Here is a 19,369-nt window from a genome sequence, read left to right as displayed (position 1 = left end):
AAACGAAGCCCACAGAATTAAGTCACTGAGTTAATAATAGGTCTTCCTGGGTTCTCAAGGACCTAAAAGCCTGGGTTTTTAAAAGCTTTTCTTAGTGATCCCCCCCCCCTTTTTTTTTTCTGACAGGCAGAGTGGACAGTGAGAGAAAGAGAGAGAAAGGTCTTCCTTTGCTGTTGGTTCACCCTCCAATGGCCACTGCAGCAGGCGCGCTGCGGCCGGCGCACCGTGGCCGGCGCACCACACTGATCCGAAGCCAGGAGCCAGGTGCTTCTCCTGGTCTCCCATGCAGGTGCAGGGCCCAAGCACCTGGGCCATCCTCCACTGCACTCCCGGGGAACAGCAGAGAGCTGGACTAGAAGAGGGGCAACCGGGACAGAATCCGGTGCCCCAACCGGGACTAGAACCCGGTGTGCCGGCTCTGCAGGCGGAGGATTAGCCTAGTGAGCCGCAGCGCCGGCCAGTGATCCCTGTTAAATATAAGAGTGGGAATAAGAGAAGGAGGAGCCATACATTTCAGCACATGCTCACTTGGACTTACCCCTAATGGTAGAACTGGAAAAGTAGCAGGGGATTCCAATTCAATCCCATCAAGGTGGCATGTACCAATGCCATCTTACCTGTTAAAGTGATCAGTTTAATATCATAATTGATCAAAAAAGATGGGATTAAGTGTCAAAGGGATCACATAAATAAGACCAGTGTCTGCAAATAATTGATAGAATTAAAAAGGAGAGAATGATACTACACGGGAAGTGGGATACACAACAGATTCATAGAATGGCAAAAGCCCTGAACAGCACTGTGGCCTCAGAATCAGCCCTTAAGGCATTCAAATCTGGCTGAAAAGCCCCTGAGAGTATTTCAGCAATGGAAAGCCAAGACGCTGTGGCAAAAAACAAACAAACAAACAAAAAACAAAAAAATAAACAAACAAACCAAAACCCTAAATGAAAGATCTCTGTGAGATCCCAGCAGAAAGAACGGGCCATCAAAGAAGGCAGTGCCTTTCTCTAAAGGGAGGAGAGAACTTCCACTTTGAATACGGCCTTGTCTAAATAAGACTGGAGTTGGTGAACTCAGGAGGCTTTAATGGCCTTGGCAGCTCATGACAAGAGCCTTGGGTGATTACTGATGTTATAAATAAGAGTGTCAATTGTTAAATCAACAACGGGAGTCACTGTGCACCTGCCCCCCATGTAAGACCTCTGCCTTTAGTGTGTTATACTATGAGAATTAATGGTGAAACTACTACTCAAACAGTGCTCTATACTTTGTGTGTCTTTGTGGGTGCAGTCTGTTGAAATATACTTAGTATATACTAAGTTGATCTTCTGTATATAAAGATAATTGAAAATGAATCATGATGAAGAATGGGATGGGAGAAGGAGTGGGAGATGGGATGGTTGTAGGTGGGAGGGAGGTTATGAGGGGAAAAGCTCTTTGTTAATGCTTTTATTTATTAAATAAAAGTTGAAAAGAAAAAAAAAAGCTTTTCTTCTGAGTCAGGAGATGAGGCCTTGGGATGATCAAGTTGGGGGACTGAACCGAATACCATATAAACCAAGGGAGCTTGAAGGGCTACCAGAACATTATCTCATTGGCAACATGAAAAAAGTTTCTCTAGGAAATATGTAACCTTGGATTTAGTATCCGATACAGCATTGTGGTGTGAATATATAATGCCATCCCAGGAACATCTGAGCCAAGACATTACTGAGAGAATATTCTAGGGAGGTCTGACCTTGGGGAACCAGGCAGAAGCAAACACTAATCATTCCTGGAGAGATATGTCCTTAAATTAGCAGAGGATTCCACAGTTATAGCCCTTCTGAAAATGAGCTGACAACCCAGACCAAGGCACATGTTATTTTCTAAAAGTGATAGAAAAGAATTTGACTCCCTGCTTCCTTTCTTACAAGCTGGTTGGTTGCTAAGGCCCCACTGGCGGATCAGCCATGAATCTCATGCATGTTCCATAACAAATTATTCCTTCCTATCTCCTCAGAGAACTTTTTTTTAAAGATTTATTTATTTACTTGAAAGTCAGAGTTACACACAGAGAGAAGGACAGGCAGAGAAAGAGAAGGGGGGGGATGGAGGGTCTTCCATCCTCTGGTTCACTCCCCAACTGGCCCCTTCAGCTGGAGCTGAGCCAATTCAAAGCCAGGAGACAAGAGCTTCCTCTGGGTCTTCCACGTGGGTGCAGGGCAAGGACTTGGGCCATGTTCTACTGCTTTCCCAGGCCATAGCAGAGATCTGCATGGGAAGTGGAGCAGCCAGGACTCGACCCATATGGGATGCTGGCACCGCAGGTGTGGCTTTACCCACTACACCACAGCATTGGCCCCAGAGAACTTCTTGAGAGCAAGGATTGTCCATCATGCTTTCTATTGTCCCATGGTGCCTACACTGTAGCCACTCCATAAATATTCACATGAAGCCCCTACTCCTTTGCCTACCAGCTCTGTGCTCTGCAGGAGGTGACACAACCTCTCAAGCCATCTATTTTCTCATCTTCAGATGCAGCAACATCTCATTCTTCTCAACTCTTCCACTTCCATCTATTTGCAGTAACTCTTGTGATTACATCAGGCCCACCCACAGAATCCAGGGTAATCCCTTCATTTCATCCCAACTGCAACCTTAATCCCCCTTTGCCAGGTAACATAACATGGATGCAGGTTCTGGGAACTGGGACATGGACATATTTTGAGAGCCACTGTTCTGCCTACTACATTGGTATTAGCTCATAGAAGACAAAATTAGAGAACAGACACCTCACGGTAACACTTTCTGTATGCCAGTACTTTATGTTTATTCATTTCTTTTCTCTCACAATAACCCTAGGGAGTGGCTATTATACTTTCCCCCATTTTTCAGACAAGAAAACTGAGGGTCATGACCCAAGGAATGTAGACGGCCTAGAGAAGCTAGAAAAAGGCAAATAAATGGATTCTCCCCCAGGTCATCCGAAAGGAATCCAGCTCTGCTGACACTTTGATTTCAGCTCGGTGAGACTGGTGACAAGATGAAATGTAAAATAATAAGCTTGTGCTGTTTTAAGGCACTAAGGTTGTCCTAATCTGTCACAATGGCAATATAAAACTAACCAACCAGTTATAAACATCCTCAGTCAAAATATAATTATGGTTATTTGTAAACTCCAATGGACCATTCCCTATACTGAAAGAAGGATTTTCATCCAGCATTTCTAAAAACCAAACAGGTGACAGTATTTAGTCAAAAATGCATACAGTACATTAAACCTCAAGTTTTGTTTTCCTCTTAGGAAGAAGAGGAAGACTATCCCACATCTCGGAGGGCTCTGAGCTTGTGCAGCTGAGAACTGTAACAAGCAGCTCCATCCGGAATGCAATTCTAGCAAATTACTTGTGCTCAATAGATTTAGCAATAATCAATCCAATGCTAGGGGACAAAGGGGCAAAGGAACACATACCTTCGGGTTTTGATGTGAAACACAGCATCCTTGTTGCCAATGTTTTGTACCAGCAGAATCTTCTGAGTGCTGTATTTGACAGGGCAAGTGGAAAAATTCAGCTTGTCAGGAAAGTCGAGGATGGCTCGCGCGCCTCTTGCTTTGATGGGCACAATAAACTTTTCTCTGTCAGTGATGCACGTCAACATATGGGCATAATCCTGCAAGGGAAGTGCACCATCATTAGGTGTGGAAAAACCAGCATGGGCAAGATGACTGTGCAGGACAAACAGTCAGGCACTGTGCCAAATGATCTACCATATTTCTACAAGAATGACAATTACAGATGTACTTTCCATGAGATTCTCTGAGACAAACAGTCCAAACCTACAAGCCAGCAGAGAATTTTATGGCTCACATAGCTCCCAGATATTAGGGCATGGTCAAGGAACAGTTGTCCTTAGATCAAAGGAGATTCACACCATTCATTCACGTCCCTGTTCCCACCCATGTCAGACTCATGATGCCAGTGAAGGTTCTTTTGATGCCCACACTCTCCGCAACGCGACCCTGAAGCTCCTCCATCAAGCGTGGCGTCTGTGTCTCCTCCCCTCACTTTGATCCATGGAAGCTGGCAGTTTTAAGGGGAAGCCTCGAGAAGCTTCGTCAGTTCCAGTCTTGCTCTTGGAAACTCACAGCTGCCACGTGAACAAGCCTGGTCCAGCTGATTGCAGGAGGAGAGCACAGATGGCCCACCCAGGGCCATGCTAGACCACCCTACAGCAGCTGATCCCACATATGTGAGAAAGCCCAGCCAAGATGAGCCTCGCTGCCTACTCGACACGTGAATGAGCCCAGTCTAGAGCACAGGAGCCACCCGGCTGTACCATGGCTTCCAGAGCAGTAATAAATGCTTATTATTTAAGTCACTGAGTTTTGGGATAGTCTTTCATTATGCAGCAATCGATAGTGGATACACAGCCCAGTTTAAACTCTACCTCTGGTACAAAGCCATTACTGACAACTCCAAACAAAATTTCGAGGTCCTAGGCATCTGTCTTCCCCTGTCTGCAGTATAAACGAAACAGAACGAAGTCCCTATGTTGTTTCTTAATACAGAAATAGAACTCTCGCCCGCAACGTTGCAAAGTGAGCTCTCAGCGACAAACACAACTAAACATATGAGGAGCACGTTAACAGTGCCCTCAAAAACAGGCCAGAAGCTCAGAAGTAACCATGAAAGGGATCTGGAAGCTATCTGGTTTTTCTCCATTTTATGCTTTCCCATCATTTGGCGTGTGTTTTAGCTGCAAGGCTATCTTAATCACTGTAAAATCACTTTTAACTCAAATTTCCTTTCAGTAACTATATAGTAAGTGGTATTAAGTGGTGGAGATTTAAAAAAAAAAAAAAAGGGCTCTCTTCAGGCTTTGGGTGTAGAGCAGGAATGAGAACGTCTATCTCAGACTGACCTACAGACCGGTCTCTGCACTCGAGCTCACGAAACCACAGAACAGGTAAGAAGCAAGGGCCTCTCCAGTGAATTCATTCATCCAATCACAGGTATTACATGGCCAGGTGCCAGGTACCCTGCTAGGTCTAGAATTACTACTGAGTGGGAAGCGACCATGGTCATGGGTTTCTCTCAGCTTACATGAGGATGCAGGAGTCAAAGGGAAGATAAAGGATACATAATGTAAAATGCAGTGCATATACACATATAAATAAATACAAAGGTAAAATAGCCAGGAAGGCTCAGGACCTGGCCTCGACATTGCAGTTTGTTCTGTGTCCCTCTGAACTCCACCTAGCTGGCCCCTCACTGGATGGTAACTTACCCTCCCACAAACAAAGCCCCTGAAGAATATCAGTGCCTTCAGCTACACATACAGAAGCCCTGCCAAGGCGCAGGGATGAGGGATACAATTCCACCCACTCTGCTGTCCCTGACTGCATCAGCCCAGAAGGGGTCCTTTTCCTAGCACCCACAAAGGCTCCACCAAGCCAGCCAAGGTCCTACCCTTACTTTCCCTTCAACCCAACCCTGACCTCAGTACTGGCAGCTTCACCATTCCAGTAGCCTAGATCAAAAACCATAGATTTTCACATCATTGACTGCCTCTTCTCTCAATTTCTTGGCAAATCTTTTTAAGACTTACTTTCAAAACATATCTAGACTGTGGTCACTTCTTGCCATCTCTTACTGTGTCACCCTGTCCTGGCTACTCCAACTTTATCCCTGGGATAAAGAGATTCTCAATTTCAACACTTGTTCTCCCTGAAGCCCATTTCCCAAATAAAGGCCAGGACATTCAGTCAAAAAGTAACCCAGCTTGGGCCACTCTCTACTCAGAATCGCCCAGCTCTGAGAGCTGGCGTGCACGGGAGGGCTCCGTGGCTGGTTCCCTGTCCTCTCCCCTGCCAGTCTCCTCCTCTCCCTCTTGTTCATCTCTGCAGCTACAGATTCCCCCTGCAGAGCCCATGCACAGGAGGTTTCCTCTGCCCCAAACTCACTCCCCTCTGGTTCCTCACAGCACTCGCCCCTTCATCTCTTCAGGACTTGATGCAATTATCTACTCTCACTGAGACCTCTCCTGGCTGCCCCACTTTAAGCTTAATTCTCCCTCTCCCACTGCATGGCTCCCCAGCCTTTCCTCCTGCTTTGGTTTGCCCTAATGCCATGTAACATGTTATGAATCCTAGCTACTTATTGCATGTGGTGTCTGTCTCCCCTCAAGAGCTCTGTGGGTACGGACTTTGTCCACTTTACCGACTTTTGTATCCTCAGTTCCTACAACAGGGCCTAGAAGTCAGTAAGCATCGCTCATGAAGGACAATAAGACAACGTTGGGTAGTGGTGAGCAAGAAAAAGCAGAGCTGGGGACACAGAGTGACCTGAGAGCTTTCCTACATTGGGTGGAAGGGCTTCTATGAGAAGGCAACCTTTCAGTGGGACCCGAGTGAGAGAGAAATGAAGATTTGTGTGCGGACAGTTCTCCCAGAGAGGCAGTCTTCGGAGCTATGGCCAGAGGGGAGCAAGGAGGGTGGTGAGACGTACAGCCAAGAGGTAAGACGTACGGTCTCACCACTCAGCATGTTGCTAGCCCTTGGCAGGACCAGAGGATGGCTGAAAGCATTCACGATGCTGAGAGCTGACCAGGATGTAACCTGATTAGTGTTTCAGGAAAAGCATCAGCTGCTATAAGAGCCAGAGACTAGTAAGGGACTACAATGGGAAAAGGGAGGCCTGTTAGGAAGCCATTGCAATAGCCTAGCCAAGAGATGATGATACCACGTGGACTGGTGCAATAGAGTGCTTAGCCTAGTGCCTGGCAGGTAGGAAGCACTCAATAAATGCTACCTATTATTACTAAACTATTGAATTAAATGCAGTGAATTGCATAAGGCACATAGAATAAAATTCAACATGTGCATACTCTTGTTGTTAGGGAAATAATAATACTGATGATTATAAAATAACAGAACTAAGTAATTTCACAAAGTGGCATATATTTTATATTTTATATATTTTAAGAAAGTAAAATATGGTAATGTGATCATGTGGGAAAGTTTTATTTTGATCAAAACTAAACAGTCCTCCCTGAGGTGATCTGTGGACGGAAATTGAAACAATGAAAGGAACTGTCAAGGAGAGATCTAGGGACACAGTGTTCCTGGCTAGGGGAATTGCAAACATTAAAGTCCTACAGTGGGGCCGGCGCTGTGGCGTAGCAGGTGGAACTGCCGCCTGCAGCACCAGCATCCCATGTGGGTGCCGGTTCAAGTCTCAGCTCTCTGCTGTGGCCTGGGAAGGCAGTAGAGGATGGCCCAGGTCCTTGGGCCCTGTACCCGTGTGCATGTGCAAAACCAGGAGGAAGCTCCTGGCTCCTGGCTTCGGATTGGATCAGCTTTAGCTGTTGCAGCCATCTTGAGGGTGGACCAGCAGATGGAAGATCTTTCTCTCTCTCTCTCTGCCTCTGCTTCTTTGTAGCTCTTTCAAATAAATAAATAAATCTTAAAAAAAAAAAAGTCCTATAGTAAGAGTGAGCAGTAAAAATTAATGGACAGTATTTATGAAATTGTATTGAAACTGGATTGTGGGACTCCTAGCTCTGCAGTTGAGTCTGGTTTCTAAATGATAATATCAGGTTCAAAAGTGATACTATCCATATCTAAGTACAAACTGCACAAAGACAGTTGATGGTAGAAAACTGCACAGAACTTAACAAGGTAGGGGCAGCACTGAGCGATAGCAAGTTGAGCCTCTGCCTGTGATGCCCTCTGCTCCAGAACCGGGCTGCTCCACTGCTGCTCTCTGCTATGGCCCAGGAAAGCAGTGTAAAATGGCCCAAGTGCTTGGGCCTCTGGACCCATGTAGGATGCCCAGAAAAAGCTCCAGGCTCCTGGCTTCGGCCTGGCCCAGCCTCAGCCATTGTCACCATTTCAATTGGAGACATTTCTCTCCCCACCGATTCCCTCTCTGTAACTCTGCCTTTCAAATAAAAAATTTTTTAAAAATTTTTAAAAAGAATTAAATGAGGCAACAGTCTATTCTAATTGTAACAGAATCCTGAAGAGATAAGTACTGTGCTCATTTTTTTTTTCTCGGCTCAAGCCCAGTTAGCAAAGGCTTTGCTAGGGATTGTAAACTGGAAAGCAGCTGACGCATCTGAAGACTTACTATTAACTGAAGATTTGAGAGAAAGAATGAAAATGCTGCTGAATCTAGGATGGGAGGAGATCCTGAGGTGTTGTGCCTTATTCTGTCCTATATCCATATACCCACTGCTTTGTTCTACAAGAAATTTAAGACAATGGAAAACAGTTTAGGAAGATAACTAGAATACTGTTAAGGATGTTCTCAAATCTTTTCAAGTTCCCAAATGGGGGGGGGGGGGTTGAAATTTGATCAGAATTATATGTTTTTTCAAAGCCAATTCACATATCCATTTAGGAATATGAAGAAAGCTCTTTAAACAACTCTTTTAAAAATGTATTCCAATCTCTGAAGTTATGCATTTAGTCTGACTATATTAGATTATGTAATATGCTATTATATATTGCTCTACTGACTTAAAATTAATTCAGATGTTTGAAGGCTCTGTCAGCCTGCAAGCCAAGCAATTACTTCAGTTGATGTACTCCCTTCAGTACTAATATTCAGAGCAGTCAGGTCACCATTCAAAGCCAATCTATTTATTCTGAACTACATCCCTCTACTATTACAGACGTAGCCAGGAATTACTTTATATCCTCAAATGGTCTCCCACACAACAATGCTCTCCAGATGAAATTTCCCAACCATTTGTTGTTGTTGTTAGCCTTCCTTCCAATATGCCCATCCTCCAAACTTTAAAAGACCAGCAGAAGATGAAAATTACAGATTCATCCTTCTGAGAAGTGAAAAGAATGAATCTCTATTTTACATTAGTCCTGTGATAGAAAGCAAATACAGCAATAATTTTGCCTTTAAAATCCCAGGCAAAGGAAAATAACGTCTCCTACTGCAATAAACGACTCTCTGTGTGATCAAGGCCAAGGCCGGTGTGGCTAAGCCCTCACTTCCTCTTCCTGCCTCTGCTCCAGGCCTCAGCTTGATGAAGGAATGGCAAACAGATGAAGCCAGATCTGACGAAGACTCAGCAATGGTAACGCTTAGTGATCCTGAAATTGTTCTAAATTCTTTAAGCAGTTAAAAAATATTTATCATGCTAATGTCTTTTCAATCTGAAATTTACCCTCCAAAGGGAAGAATCAGTTCTGAAGTTCCAATCGACTTTAATACAACAGTGATCAAGTGTCCTAGGCCTTCTCCTCTAGTGTTATGGCTATTCGTGTCACTTAGTTGGGGTCTCAATTCCTAGTGACATCTACATTTCTCCATCTATTAAAAGATAATGGGCCAGCGCCGTGGCTCAATAGGCTAATTCTCTGTCTGCAGCGCCGGCATACAGGGTTCTAGTCCTGGTCGGGCGCCGGATTCTGTCCTGGTTGCCCCTCTTCCAGGCCAGCTCTCTGCTGCGCCCTGGGAGTGCAGTGGAGGATGGCCCAAGTGCTTGGCCCCTGCACCCCATGGGAGACCAGGAGAGGCGCCTGGCTCCTGGCTTCAGATCAGCGCGATGCACCAGCTGCAGCGCACCGGCTGCGGCGGCCATTGGAGGGTGAACCAACGGCAAAAAGGAAGACCTTTCTCTCTCTCTCTCTCACTGTTCACTCTGTCTGTCATTTAAAAAAAACAAACAAACAAAAAAAAAAACATAATGGCCACGGGTCTCTGGCATGAGGAAAGACCTTAGAGTTCCAGATTAATGGCTGCCATTTTGTGCTTAGTACACAATGATACTCATTGTGATTACTCATGACTCATGCATGAATCATCAATTTTTTCTTTATTGTTTTTTGCTTTGCATGGTACCTTTAGGTCTACTGATCTACTCACATCTATAACCCACATACTCTGCCTTCACGTCCATCCCTATAAGACCAAAGCCTCACATATGCACTAGAACTCAATCATTTTCACTCCAGGATTTTCCTGAATCACTAATTTTCCTTTTTACCAAACATGCATACATCAGGTTATGAACATGCTGAAATAGCCTCATCTTAAACATAGAAAAAAGAACCCTACCCTTAACCCCAACAATCACCTCCAGCTTCTTTCCCATTTTTCTTATCACCTTTTACAGCAAAATTTTTCAAAGGTATTACTTATACTCATGTTCACCACCTCCTCACTTTCTAGTTTTTCTTTAATTTACCCCATCAGGATTCTGAATCCAACATTCCACAGAAATTTTTCTGGACAAGATGATTAATGGCTTTAACAAATCCAATGGTTAATTCCACAATGCCATTTGATTCCTGATTCTTCACCTTAGCCCACCCTGCAGTCTTGCAAATCTGTTTTTCCTTCGCTGCTACCTCAGTAAATGCTGTCACAATTTAGCCAGTTGCTGACCAAAGTCATAGGAGTCAAACTATAATTTCTTTTTGATACCTTCTTTCAATCCATCAGCAAACTCTGGCAGGTCTACCATGAGAAATATATGACTTCTCTTACTTCTCATCACCTTTACTGTCACTACCCTAGTCTAAACCATCTTCATCTTTTGCCTGAACCATTGCAACAGTCTTTGGCTCCTATAATCACCAGGGTTCAGTTCAGCAATATACAATAGGAAAAAGAATAAGAACAGCTTTCACTGGATTTACTTCTCCCACATAAAGAAGTACAGAGTTAGTACTGTAAGGTTGGTAGGGTGGCTTAACTGTGTCATCAGAAACACAATTTCCTAAATTCCTATTCTACCCCATTCTAGTACAACACCTCTAGTGTAACACCTTCCAACCTCAATGTCACCTCATGAGAGAGCAAGCGAGCGAGCGCATAATTCCTGGGGCACTGTTCTCTCTCACAGCCAAGCTGCCGGCCAGAGGGAGGAATGCAAAAGGGCAAACGGGGCCCCTCCTGCCATTTCAACTCTATTCAAGTAGATGCCTCGTAAGTCCTGCTTATCCCTCATTGGCCAACACTTAGACGTCTGCAGCAGAAGGCTGGAAAATGAGTCCAGTAAAAATCTGTGTTTCTCCCTCGTATACTGTTGGTGGGACTGTAAGTCAGTATAGCCATTATGTAAAATGGTATTAAGTTTCCTCAAAAAAATTTTAAAAATTAGAACTACCATATGATCCAGCAATTCCACTTCAGGGTATATAGCCAAAGGAAATGTTGAAGAGATATCTGAACTCTCACATTCATTGCAGGATTATTCACAATAGCTGAGACATGGAATCAACCATAATATCTATCAATGGATGAATGGTTTTTTTTTTTAATTTATTTGACAGATAAAGTTGCAGACAGTGAGAGAGAGAGACAGAGAGAAAGGGGATGAATGGATTTTTTTTTAAAAAAGTGGAATATACACACAATGGGATATTATGCAACCTTTAAAAAGAAGGAAATTCTGTTGTCGGTGATAACAGGGATGAACCCAGGGGATGTGATGTTAAGTGAAGTAAGCCAGGGATAGAAAGACAAACACCACATGATTTCATTTAAACGTAGAATCTGAAACAGCAAAACTCACAGAAGCATAGTAGACTGGTGGTCATCAGCTGTTGAGATTGGGAAGAGATTGATCAAAGGGTGGTAGGAAGAATCACCATGCTCCTAAAGTTGTAATTATGAAATATATGAAGCTTGTATTCCTCAAATGAGAGGTCTCTGGGGCAAAAAACTTTAAAAAAGTTAATTAGGAAAGTTTTGATGTTGTTTTTGTTTTTAGAATAATTCCAACCAGTAAGTGTAAAACAAATTATACAATCAGAAACTTAACTCTGAAAGATCTAAATAATGATCTTCATGACATTATAAAAAAAACAAAAACAGACGTTTTATGCCTCTTGATGTGATGAAATAGGAAACACCACACCACCTCTGAAAGATTCTTGTGGAAAAAAATAATTCAATATGAATCCAACCAACTTAATATTTTATCACTTTTAATATTTTTTTTGTTCTACTAAATACTATTGAACTCTTTAATTAACACACAATTATTCTTAGGTGTTTAAATTTAACTGAAAAGTGATCCCTGTTAAATATAAGAGTACAAATAAGAGAGGGAGGAGATGTACAGTTCAGCACATACTCAAACGGACTTGCCCCAAATGGTAGAGTTAGAAACATGCCAAGGGATTCCAATTCAATCCCATCAAGGTGGCATGTACCAATGCCATCTCACTAGTCAAAGTGATCAGTTTCAGTTCATAATTGATCATAATGATAGGATTAAGAGTCAAAGGGATCACATAAATAAGACTAGTGTCTGGTAATACTAATTGATAGAATTAAAAAGGAGAGAATGATCTAACATGGGAAGCGGGATACACAGCAGACTCATAGAATGGCAGATGTCCCAAATAGCACTCTGGCCTCAGAATCAGCCCTTAAGGCATTCAGATCCAATTAAAAAGCCCATGAGAGTATTTCAGCCAAAGAAAGCCAAGACACTGGCCAAAAAAAAAAAAAAAAAACTAAATGAAAGATCTCTGCAAGTGAGATCCCAGCAGAAAGAACGGGCCATCAAAGAAGGAGGTACCTTTCTCTGAAGAGAGGAGAGAACTTCCACTTTGACAATGACCTTGTCTAAATAAGTTCGGAGTTGGCGAACTCAAAAGACTTCCATAGCCTTGGCAACTCATGACAAGAGCCTCAGATGATTACTGACGCCATAAACAAGAGTGTCAATTGTTAAATTAACAACAGGAGTCACTGTGCACTTACTCCCCATGTAGGATCTCTGTCCTTAATGTGTTGTACAATGTGTTTTAATGCTATAACTAGTACTCAAACAGTACTTTACACTTTGTGTTTCTGTGTGGGTGCAAACTGTTGAAATCTTTACTTAGTATATACTAAATTGATCTTCTGTATATAAAGATAATTGAAAATTAATCTTGATGTGTATTTGATGGGAGAGGGAGCGGGAGATGGAAGGGTTGCAGGTGGGAGGGAGGTTATGAGGGGAAAAGCCACTGTAATCCAAAAGTTGTACTTTGAAAATTTATATTTATTAAATAAAAGTTAAAAAAATAAAAAATAAAATGAAAAAAGGGAAAGTTTATAGCAATTTGTGTCTCCATAAAGAAACTGGAAAGGCACCAAATTATTGACCTAACAATGCATCTCAAGGATCCAGAAACACAAGAACAAACCAAACCCAAAATTAGTAGGAGGAAAAAATAATAAAAATTAAGAAGAAGTTAACAAAACTGAAACCAAAAAGAGGTACGAAAGATCCATGAAATGAAAAGCTTGTTTTTTAAGAAAATAAATAGAATAGATCTACCATTGGCCCAACTAACCATCAAAAAGGTAGAAGACACAAATTAATGAAATCAGAGATGAAAAAAAAGATGTTTCAGGATACGTTACAATGGACACTACAGAAATAAAAAGAATCATTAAGAATTATTACAAACAGCTACATGCCAACAAATTGGAAATATAGAAGAAATGGAAAGACTTCTGAACAAATATGATCTACCAAAACTGAGTTATGAAGACAAAGAAACCCTAAATAGACCAATAACCAAGACAGAGATTAAATCATTATTGAAGGCTGGCGCTGTGGCTCCGTCTGCAGTGCCAGCACCCTGGGTTCTAGTCCCGGTTGGGACGCCGGATTCTGTCCCAGTTGCGCCTCTTCCAGTCCAACTCTCTGCTGTGGCCTAGGAGGGCAGTGAAGGATGGCCCAAGGGCTTGAGCTCTGCACCCACATGGGAGACCAGGAGGAAGCACCTGGCTCCTGGCTTCAGATCGGCACAGCGCCGGACATGGCGGCCATTAGGGGAGTGAACCAACAGAAGGAAGACTTTTCTCTCTGGCTCTCTCACTGTCTATAACTCTCTCTCTGTCTCTCTCTCACTGTCTAACTCTGCCTGTCAAAAAAAAAAAAATCATTGTTGAAGACCCTCCCAACAGACAAAAGCCCAGGATTGCATGATTTATACCAAAGCAATTGAAAGGGAAGCAATCCTGTCGAACTCCTTCTATGAGGTCAGCATCATATTAATTCCAAAACCAGAAAAAGATACAACATAGAGAACAATGGACCAATATCCCTGATGAATATAGATGCCAAGATTCTCAACAAAATACTAGCTTATCAAATCCAACAATAAATTAGAAAGATCATTCACCCAGACCAAATGGGATTTATCCCTGGTATTCAGGAATGGTTCAACATATGCAGATCAATAAATGTGACAAATTATATTAACAAACTGAAGAATAAAAACAAAATTATTATCTAAATAGATGCAGAGAAAACATGTAATAAAATACAACATCCTTTCACAATAAAAATTTTAAGAAAATTGGGTATTAAAGGAAAATACTTCAACACAATCAAGGCAATATATGACAACCACACAGCCAGCATCATATTGAATAGGGAAAAGCAGGAAGCATTTCCACTATGGTCTGGAACCAAAGATGCCAACTCTAACCATTACTATTCAATATAGTTCTGGAAGTTTTAGCCAGAGCCATTAAACAAGAAAAAGAAATCACAGGGATAAACATGGGAAAGGAGAAAGTCAAATTATCCCTGTTGCAGATGATATGATCCTTTACATAAGAGAACAGAAAGACTCCACTAAGAGATTATGGAACTCATAAGAAAGTTTCGCAAAGATGCAAGATAGAAAAAATCAAGACAAAAATCAATTGCCTTTGTATATACAAAAATTGTCATGGCTGAGAAAGAACTCCTAAAATCAGCACCATTCACAACAGCTACAAATATTTAAATATTTTGGGATAAATTTAACCAAGGATGTGAAAGATCTCTATAATGAAAATTACAAAACATCGGCCGGTGCTACGGCTCACTTGGCTAATCCTCTGCCTGTGGCACCGGCACACCGGGTTCTAGTCCCATTTGGGGCGCCAGATTCTGTCCCGGTTGCTCCTCTTCCAGTCCAGTTCTCTGCTATGGCCCGGAAAGGCAGTGGAGGATGGCCCAAGTGCTTGGGCCCTGCACCCACATGGGAAACCAAGAGGAAGCACCTGGCTCCTGGCTTCAGATTGGTGCAGCGTGCTGGCTGCAATGTTCCAGCCGTAGCAGCCATCTGGGGGGTGAACCAACGGAAAAGGAAGACTTTTCTCTCTGTCTCTCTCTCTCTAACTCTGCCTGTCAAAAAAAATTACAAAACATTAAGGAAAGAAATAGAAGAAAACATTAAAAATGGAAAAATCTTCCATGTCCACAGATTGGAAGGATTAATATCATCAAAATATCTAAATGACCCAAAGCAATTTACAGAGTCAATGTATCCCAGTCAAAATATCAAAGATGTTCTTCTCAGATGTGGAAAAAAATGACCCTAAAATTCATATAGAATCATGAGACCCCAAATAGCTAAGGCAATATTAACCAAAAATAAATAAATAAATAAAGCTGAAAGCATCACAAAACCTGATTTAAAGATATATTATAGGACAGCCATAATCAAAACAGCCTGGCACTGGCACAAGAAGACATGTCAACCAATGGAACAGCCTAGAAGTCCCAGAAATTAATCCATGCATCTCAACCAACTAATCTTTGACAAGCTAGTCACTCCCTGGAGAAAGGATAGTCTCTTCAACAAATGATGTTAGTAAAGTTAGATTTTGCATGCAGAAGTATGAAACAAGACTCCTACCTTACACCCTATACAAAAATCAACTCACAATGGATCAGGGATCTAAATCTAAGCCCTGAAACCAGCACATTACTAGAGAAAACACTGTAAGACATTGGCATAGACAAAGACTTCTTGGGTAAGACCCCCTGTAGCACAGGCAATAAAGACAAAAACAGACAAATGGATTACATCAAGTTAAGAAACTTCTGCACTGCAAACACTCAACAAAGCAAAAGAGGCAACCAATAGAAAGGGAGAAAATATATACAAATTATACATCTGATAAAAATTAATATCCAGAATATATAAGGAGCTCCAGGAACTCAACAACAACAAATCAAACAATCTAGTTAGATATTTTTTAAAGAATGAAATACAAATGGCCTGCAGATACATGAAGAGATACTTAGGATCACTGGCCATAAGAGACATGCAAATAAAAATCACCATGAGGTTTCACCTCACCCCAGTTAGAATGGGTATCATTCAAAAATCAAAAAATAACATGCTGGCAAGGATGCGGGAAAAAAGGTACCCTAATCCACGGGTGGTAGGAATATAAACTATTATAACCATTATGGAAAACAGTATGGAGATTCCCCAGAAGTCTGAAAACAGGTCTACCATGTAACCCAGCCATTCCATTCGTGGGAATTTACCCAAAGGAAATGAAACCAGGAGTACTCTGTATTCCCATGTTTATAGCAGCTCAACTCAAAATAGCTAAGATATGGAGTCAACTCAGATGTCCATCAACTGATGACTGGATAAAGAAACTGGTGTATATATATATATACTATGGAATACTACCCAGTCGTAAAAAAGAATGAACTCCTGTCTTTCACAACAAAATGGTTGCAACTGGAGACCTTATGCTCAGTGAAATAAGCCATTCTCCAAAAGACAAATATGTTCTCCTTGATTTGTAGTAACTAATATACAGAGTACAGAAAAATGTAATGTATATGAGATTGACATTTTGAAGTTTGATTATTGTTTATAAGCCCTAGTCTATACTCTTGAGGAACAATGGTTTTTCTACTTAATACTTGTTGAATTCTTTATTTCATAGAGGGTTAATCTTATGATTATAAAGAAAATTGAAAATTATGTCATTGTAAAAATTAAAAGAGAGTTGGCACTGTGGCGTAGTGGGTAAAGCTGCCACCTACAGTGGTTGGCATTGCATAAGAGCACTGGTTAGAATCCCAGCTGCTCCTCTTCCAATACAGCTCTCTGCTAATGGCCTGGGAAAGCAGTAGAAGATGGACCAAGTCCTTGGGCCCCTGCACCCACGTGGGAGACCAGAAGAAGCTCCTGGCTCCTAGCTTCAGTTTGGCTCAGCTCTAGCTGTTGTGGCCATCTGGGGAGTGAACCAGCAGTTGGAAGACTTCTCTCCCTCTCTGCCTCTGCCTCTCTGTAGCTCTGTCTTTCAAATAAATAATCTTTAAAAAATTAAGTATATATATGAAATACAGAAAAACTTTCTCTTTATATAAATAAAAGAAAAAAGGTGAGGGGGCAGGGAGAAAGGTTAAAAAAAAAAAGAACTGGTCTTGGCATAGAGTGAGTGAAATAATATTATTCATTCTTAATTCTTAATTTCAGTCCAGAGCTATCTAAAGTCTTTCAATGAGAAAATTTCTAAAATCCTCATGAACATTCTTATCAATTGACATTTATCAAGCCAAGAAAATGAGAAAGTAGTGACATAATTCACTGAAGGCACGAAGCACAATGGAGAGAAAGCCCTTCTAGGGAGAGGGCTCCTCAGGTGTCCCTTGCCTGGATGAAATGACAGGAACAATAAACATCTAACACATTTGCGACACTGCAAGAGACATGAACCCTTTTTATATGTTCTTGTTTTATCATCTGCAGGCTTCTTCAAGGTGAAGAAATTTCTATGTATGTTCTTGAGATCAACTTCTGCTTACTTCTCTCTCCCAACAAATGTGTACTGCATACTTCGAATGTGGCAGACACTATGCTAGGCCTTGGGTTGCGGGGTGACCGAGGCAGGAATGGGGGTGCCTAATTCCAGGCAGGAAGAAAACAAAGCCTATCCTTATTGTTCCCAACAAAAATGATAGGTTGTGGAGGATTTTACCAAATCTATACTGTACTTCAGAACTGTAATCCACTGTTGGTGGGAAAGTAAACTAGTACAGCCATTGTGGAAGACAATATGGAGATATCTCAGAAAGCTGAAAATAAATCTACCATATGACCCAGCAATCCACTCCTGGGAATTTACCCAAGGGTAATGAAATCAGCATGAGAGAGTTATCTGTACCCCCATGTTCATTGCAGCTCAACTTATAACAGCTAAGATAGGGAATCAATCCAGATGTCCATCAACTGATGACCAGATAAAGAAATTATGGTGTATATACACTATGGAATACTATTCAGCCATAAAAAACAATGAAATCCTGTCTTTTGCAACAAAATGGATACAACTGGAAACCATTATACTTAGTGAAATAAGCCAGTCCCAAAAAGACAAATATCATATGTTTTCTCGATCTGTGGTAATTAATAGTGTACTAAAAAATGCAATGTATAGAAAAGAAATAGACATTTTGAGCTTTGATGATTGTTTACAGCCTGAACAGTGCTTTTTTAATATACTATTTGTTGAACTCCTTACTTAGTGCAGGGATAATTTTATGAATATAAAGTAAACTGAAAGTAGATCATTGTAAAAATGAAGAGAGGGGATAGGAGAGGAAGGAGAAGAAATGGTGGGATTGGGCCAGGAAAGAGGGTAGGGTGGGGTGGGAAGTATCACTATGCTCCTAAATCTGTATACATGAAATACATAAATTTTGTATACCTTAAATAAATTTTTTTTAAAAACCCTGGCAACCTAGTTTATTATTATAGTACTCAGAGAATGTATGTGAACATTTTCTATCCTTCTCAAGCTGTATTTTTTTAAAAAAGATTTATTTTAGGAACATAGTGACATTATGTTCCTAAATCTGTATATATGAAATATATGAAACTTGAATAACTTAAACAAAATTTAAAAAAAGAAAAGAAGATTTATTTATTTGAAAGATGGAGTTACAGAGAGAGGTAGAGACACACACACAGAGAGAAAGAGGCCTTCTATTTGTTGGTTCACTCCCTAGATGGCTGCAATGGTTGGAGCGGAGCTGATCTGAAGTCAGGAGCTTCTTCTGAGTCTCCCACATGGGTGCAGGGGCCCAAGCACTTGGGCCATCTTCCACTGCTTTCCTAGGAACAAACATTCGCAGGAAGCTGGACCGGAAGTAGAGCAGCCAGGACTCGAACCTGCACCCAAATGGGATGCTGGTGCTGAGGGCCGGGGCTTCAACCCACTGCACCACATGCGGGTCTCTAGAGCTGTGGTTTTTAAACTTCATAGTAACAAATCAGGAAAACCACTTCGGTAATAAATTTGATATTTTGTTAAGCAATAAAACTGTATCACAGTATCCTTTCTTCAAAGCATCACTGCCATGTCCATATGACAACCGTAAACTGATGCTCTCTGACGTCCAACAATGTACTCTGTTTAGCTTCCCCATAAAAGCCTAATATTTTTCATACTCATTTTAACAGTAAAGGTACAAATTTAAGAGGTTAAGAAAAATGCCAGGCTCCAGAATTTTATAGTGCTATTTTATGATAACATTGACTTTTCTATTTCTATAGTGCATGATATACACACTAGAATTATTACATTAATAACACATTCAA

At 41.4% G+C, this 19,369-nt stretch overlaps 1 protein-coding gene across 1 annotated transcript in view; it reads right to left on the bottom strand.

Moving 5' to 3' along the window:
* Positions 1–19,369, bottom strand: part of HYDIN (HYDIN axonemal central pair apparatus protein) — a 355,254-nt gene that overhangs the window by 322,854 nt on the left and 13,031 nt on the right. The window contains exon 5 of the mRNA XM_062176574.1: positions 3,458–3,657. Coding sequence (XP_062032558.1) covers positions 3,458–3,657 — 200 coding nt within the window. The remainder of the gene's footprint in view (positions 1–3,457; positions 3,658–19,369) is intronic.

This window comes from Lepus europaeus, chromosome 19 (genome assembly GCF_033115175.1).
Source record: "Lepus europaeus isolate LE1 chromosome 19, mLepTim1.pri, whole genome shotgun sequence".
NCBI classification, from domain to species: Eukaryota; Metazoa; Chordata; class Mammalia; order Lagomorpha; family Leporidae; genus Lepus; species Lepus europaeus.
The sequence above is the reverse complement of the archived record's forward strand: the minus strand, read 5'-3'. Positions and strand labels throughout refer to the sequence as shown.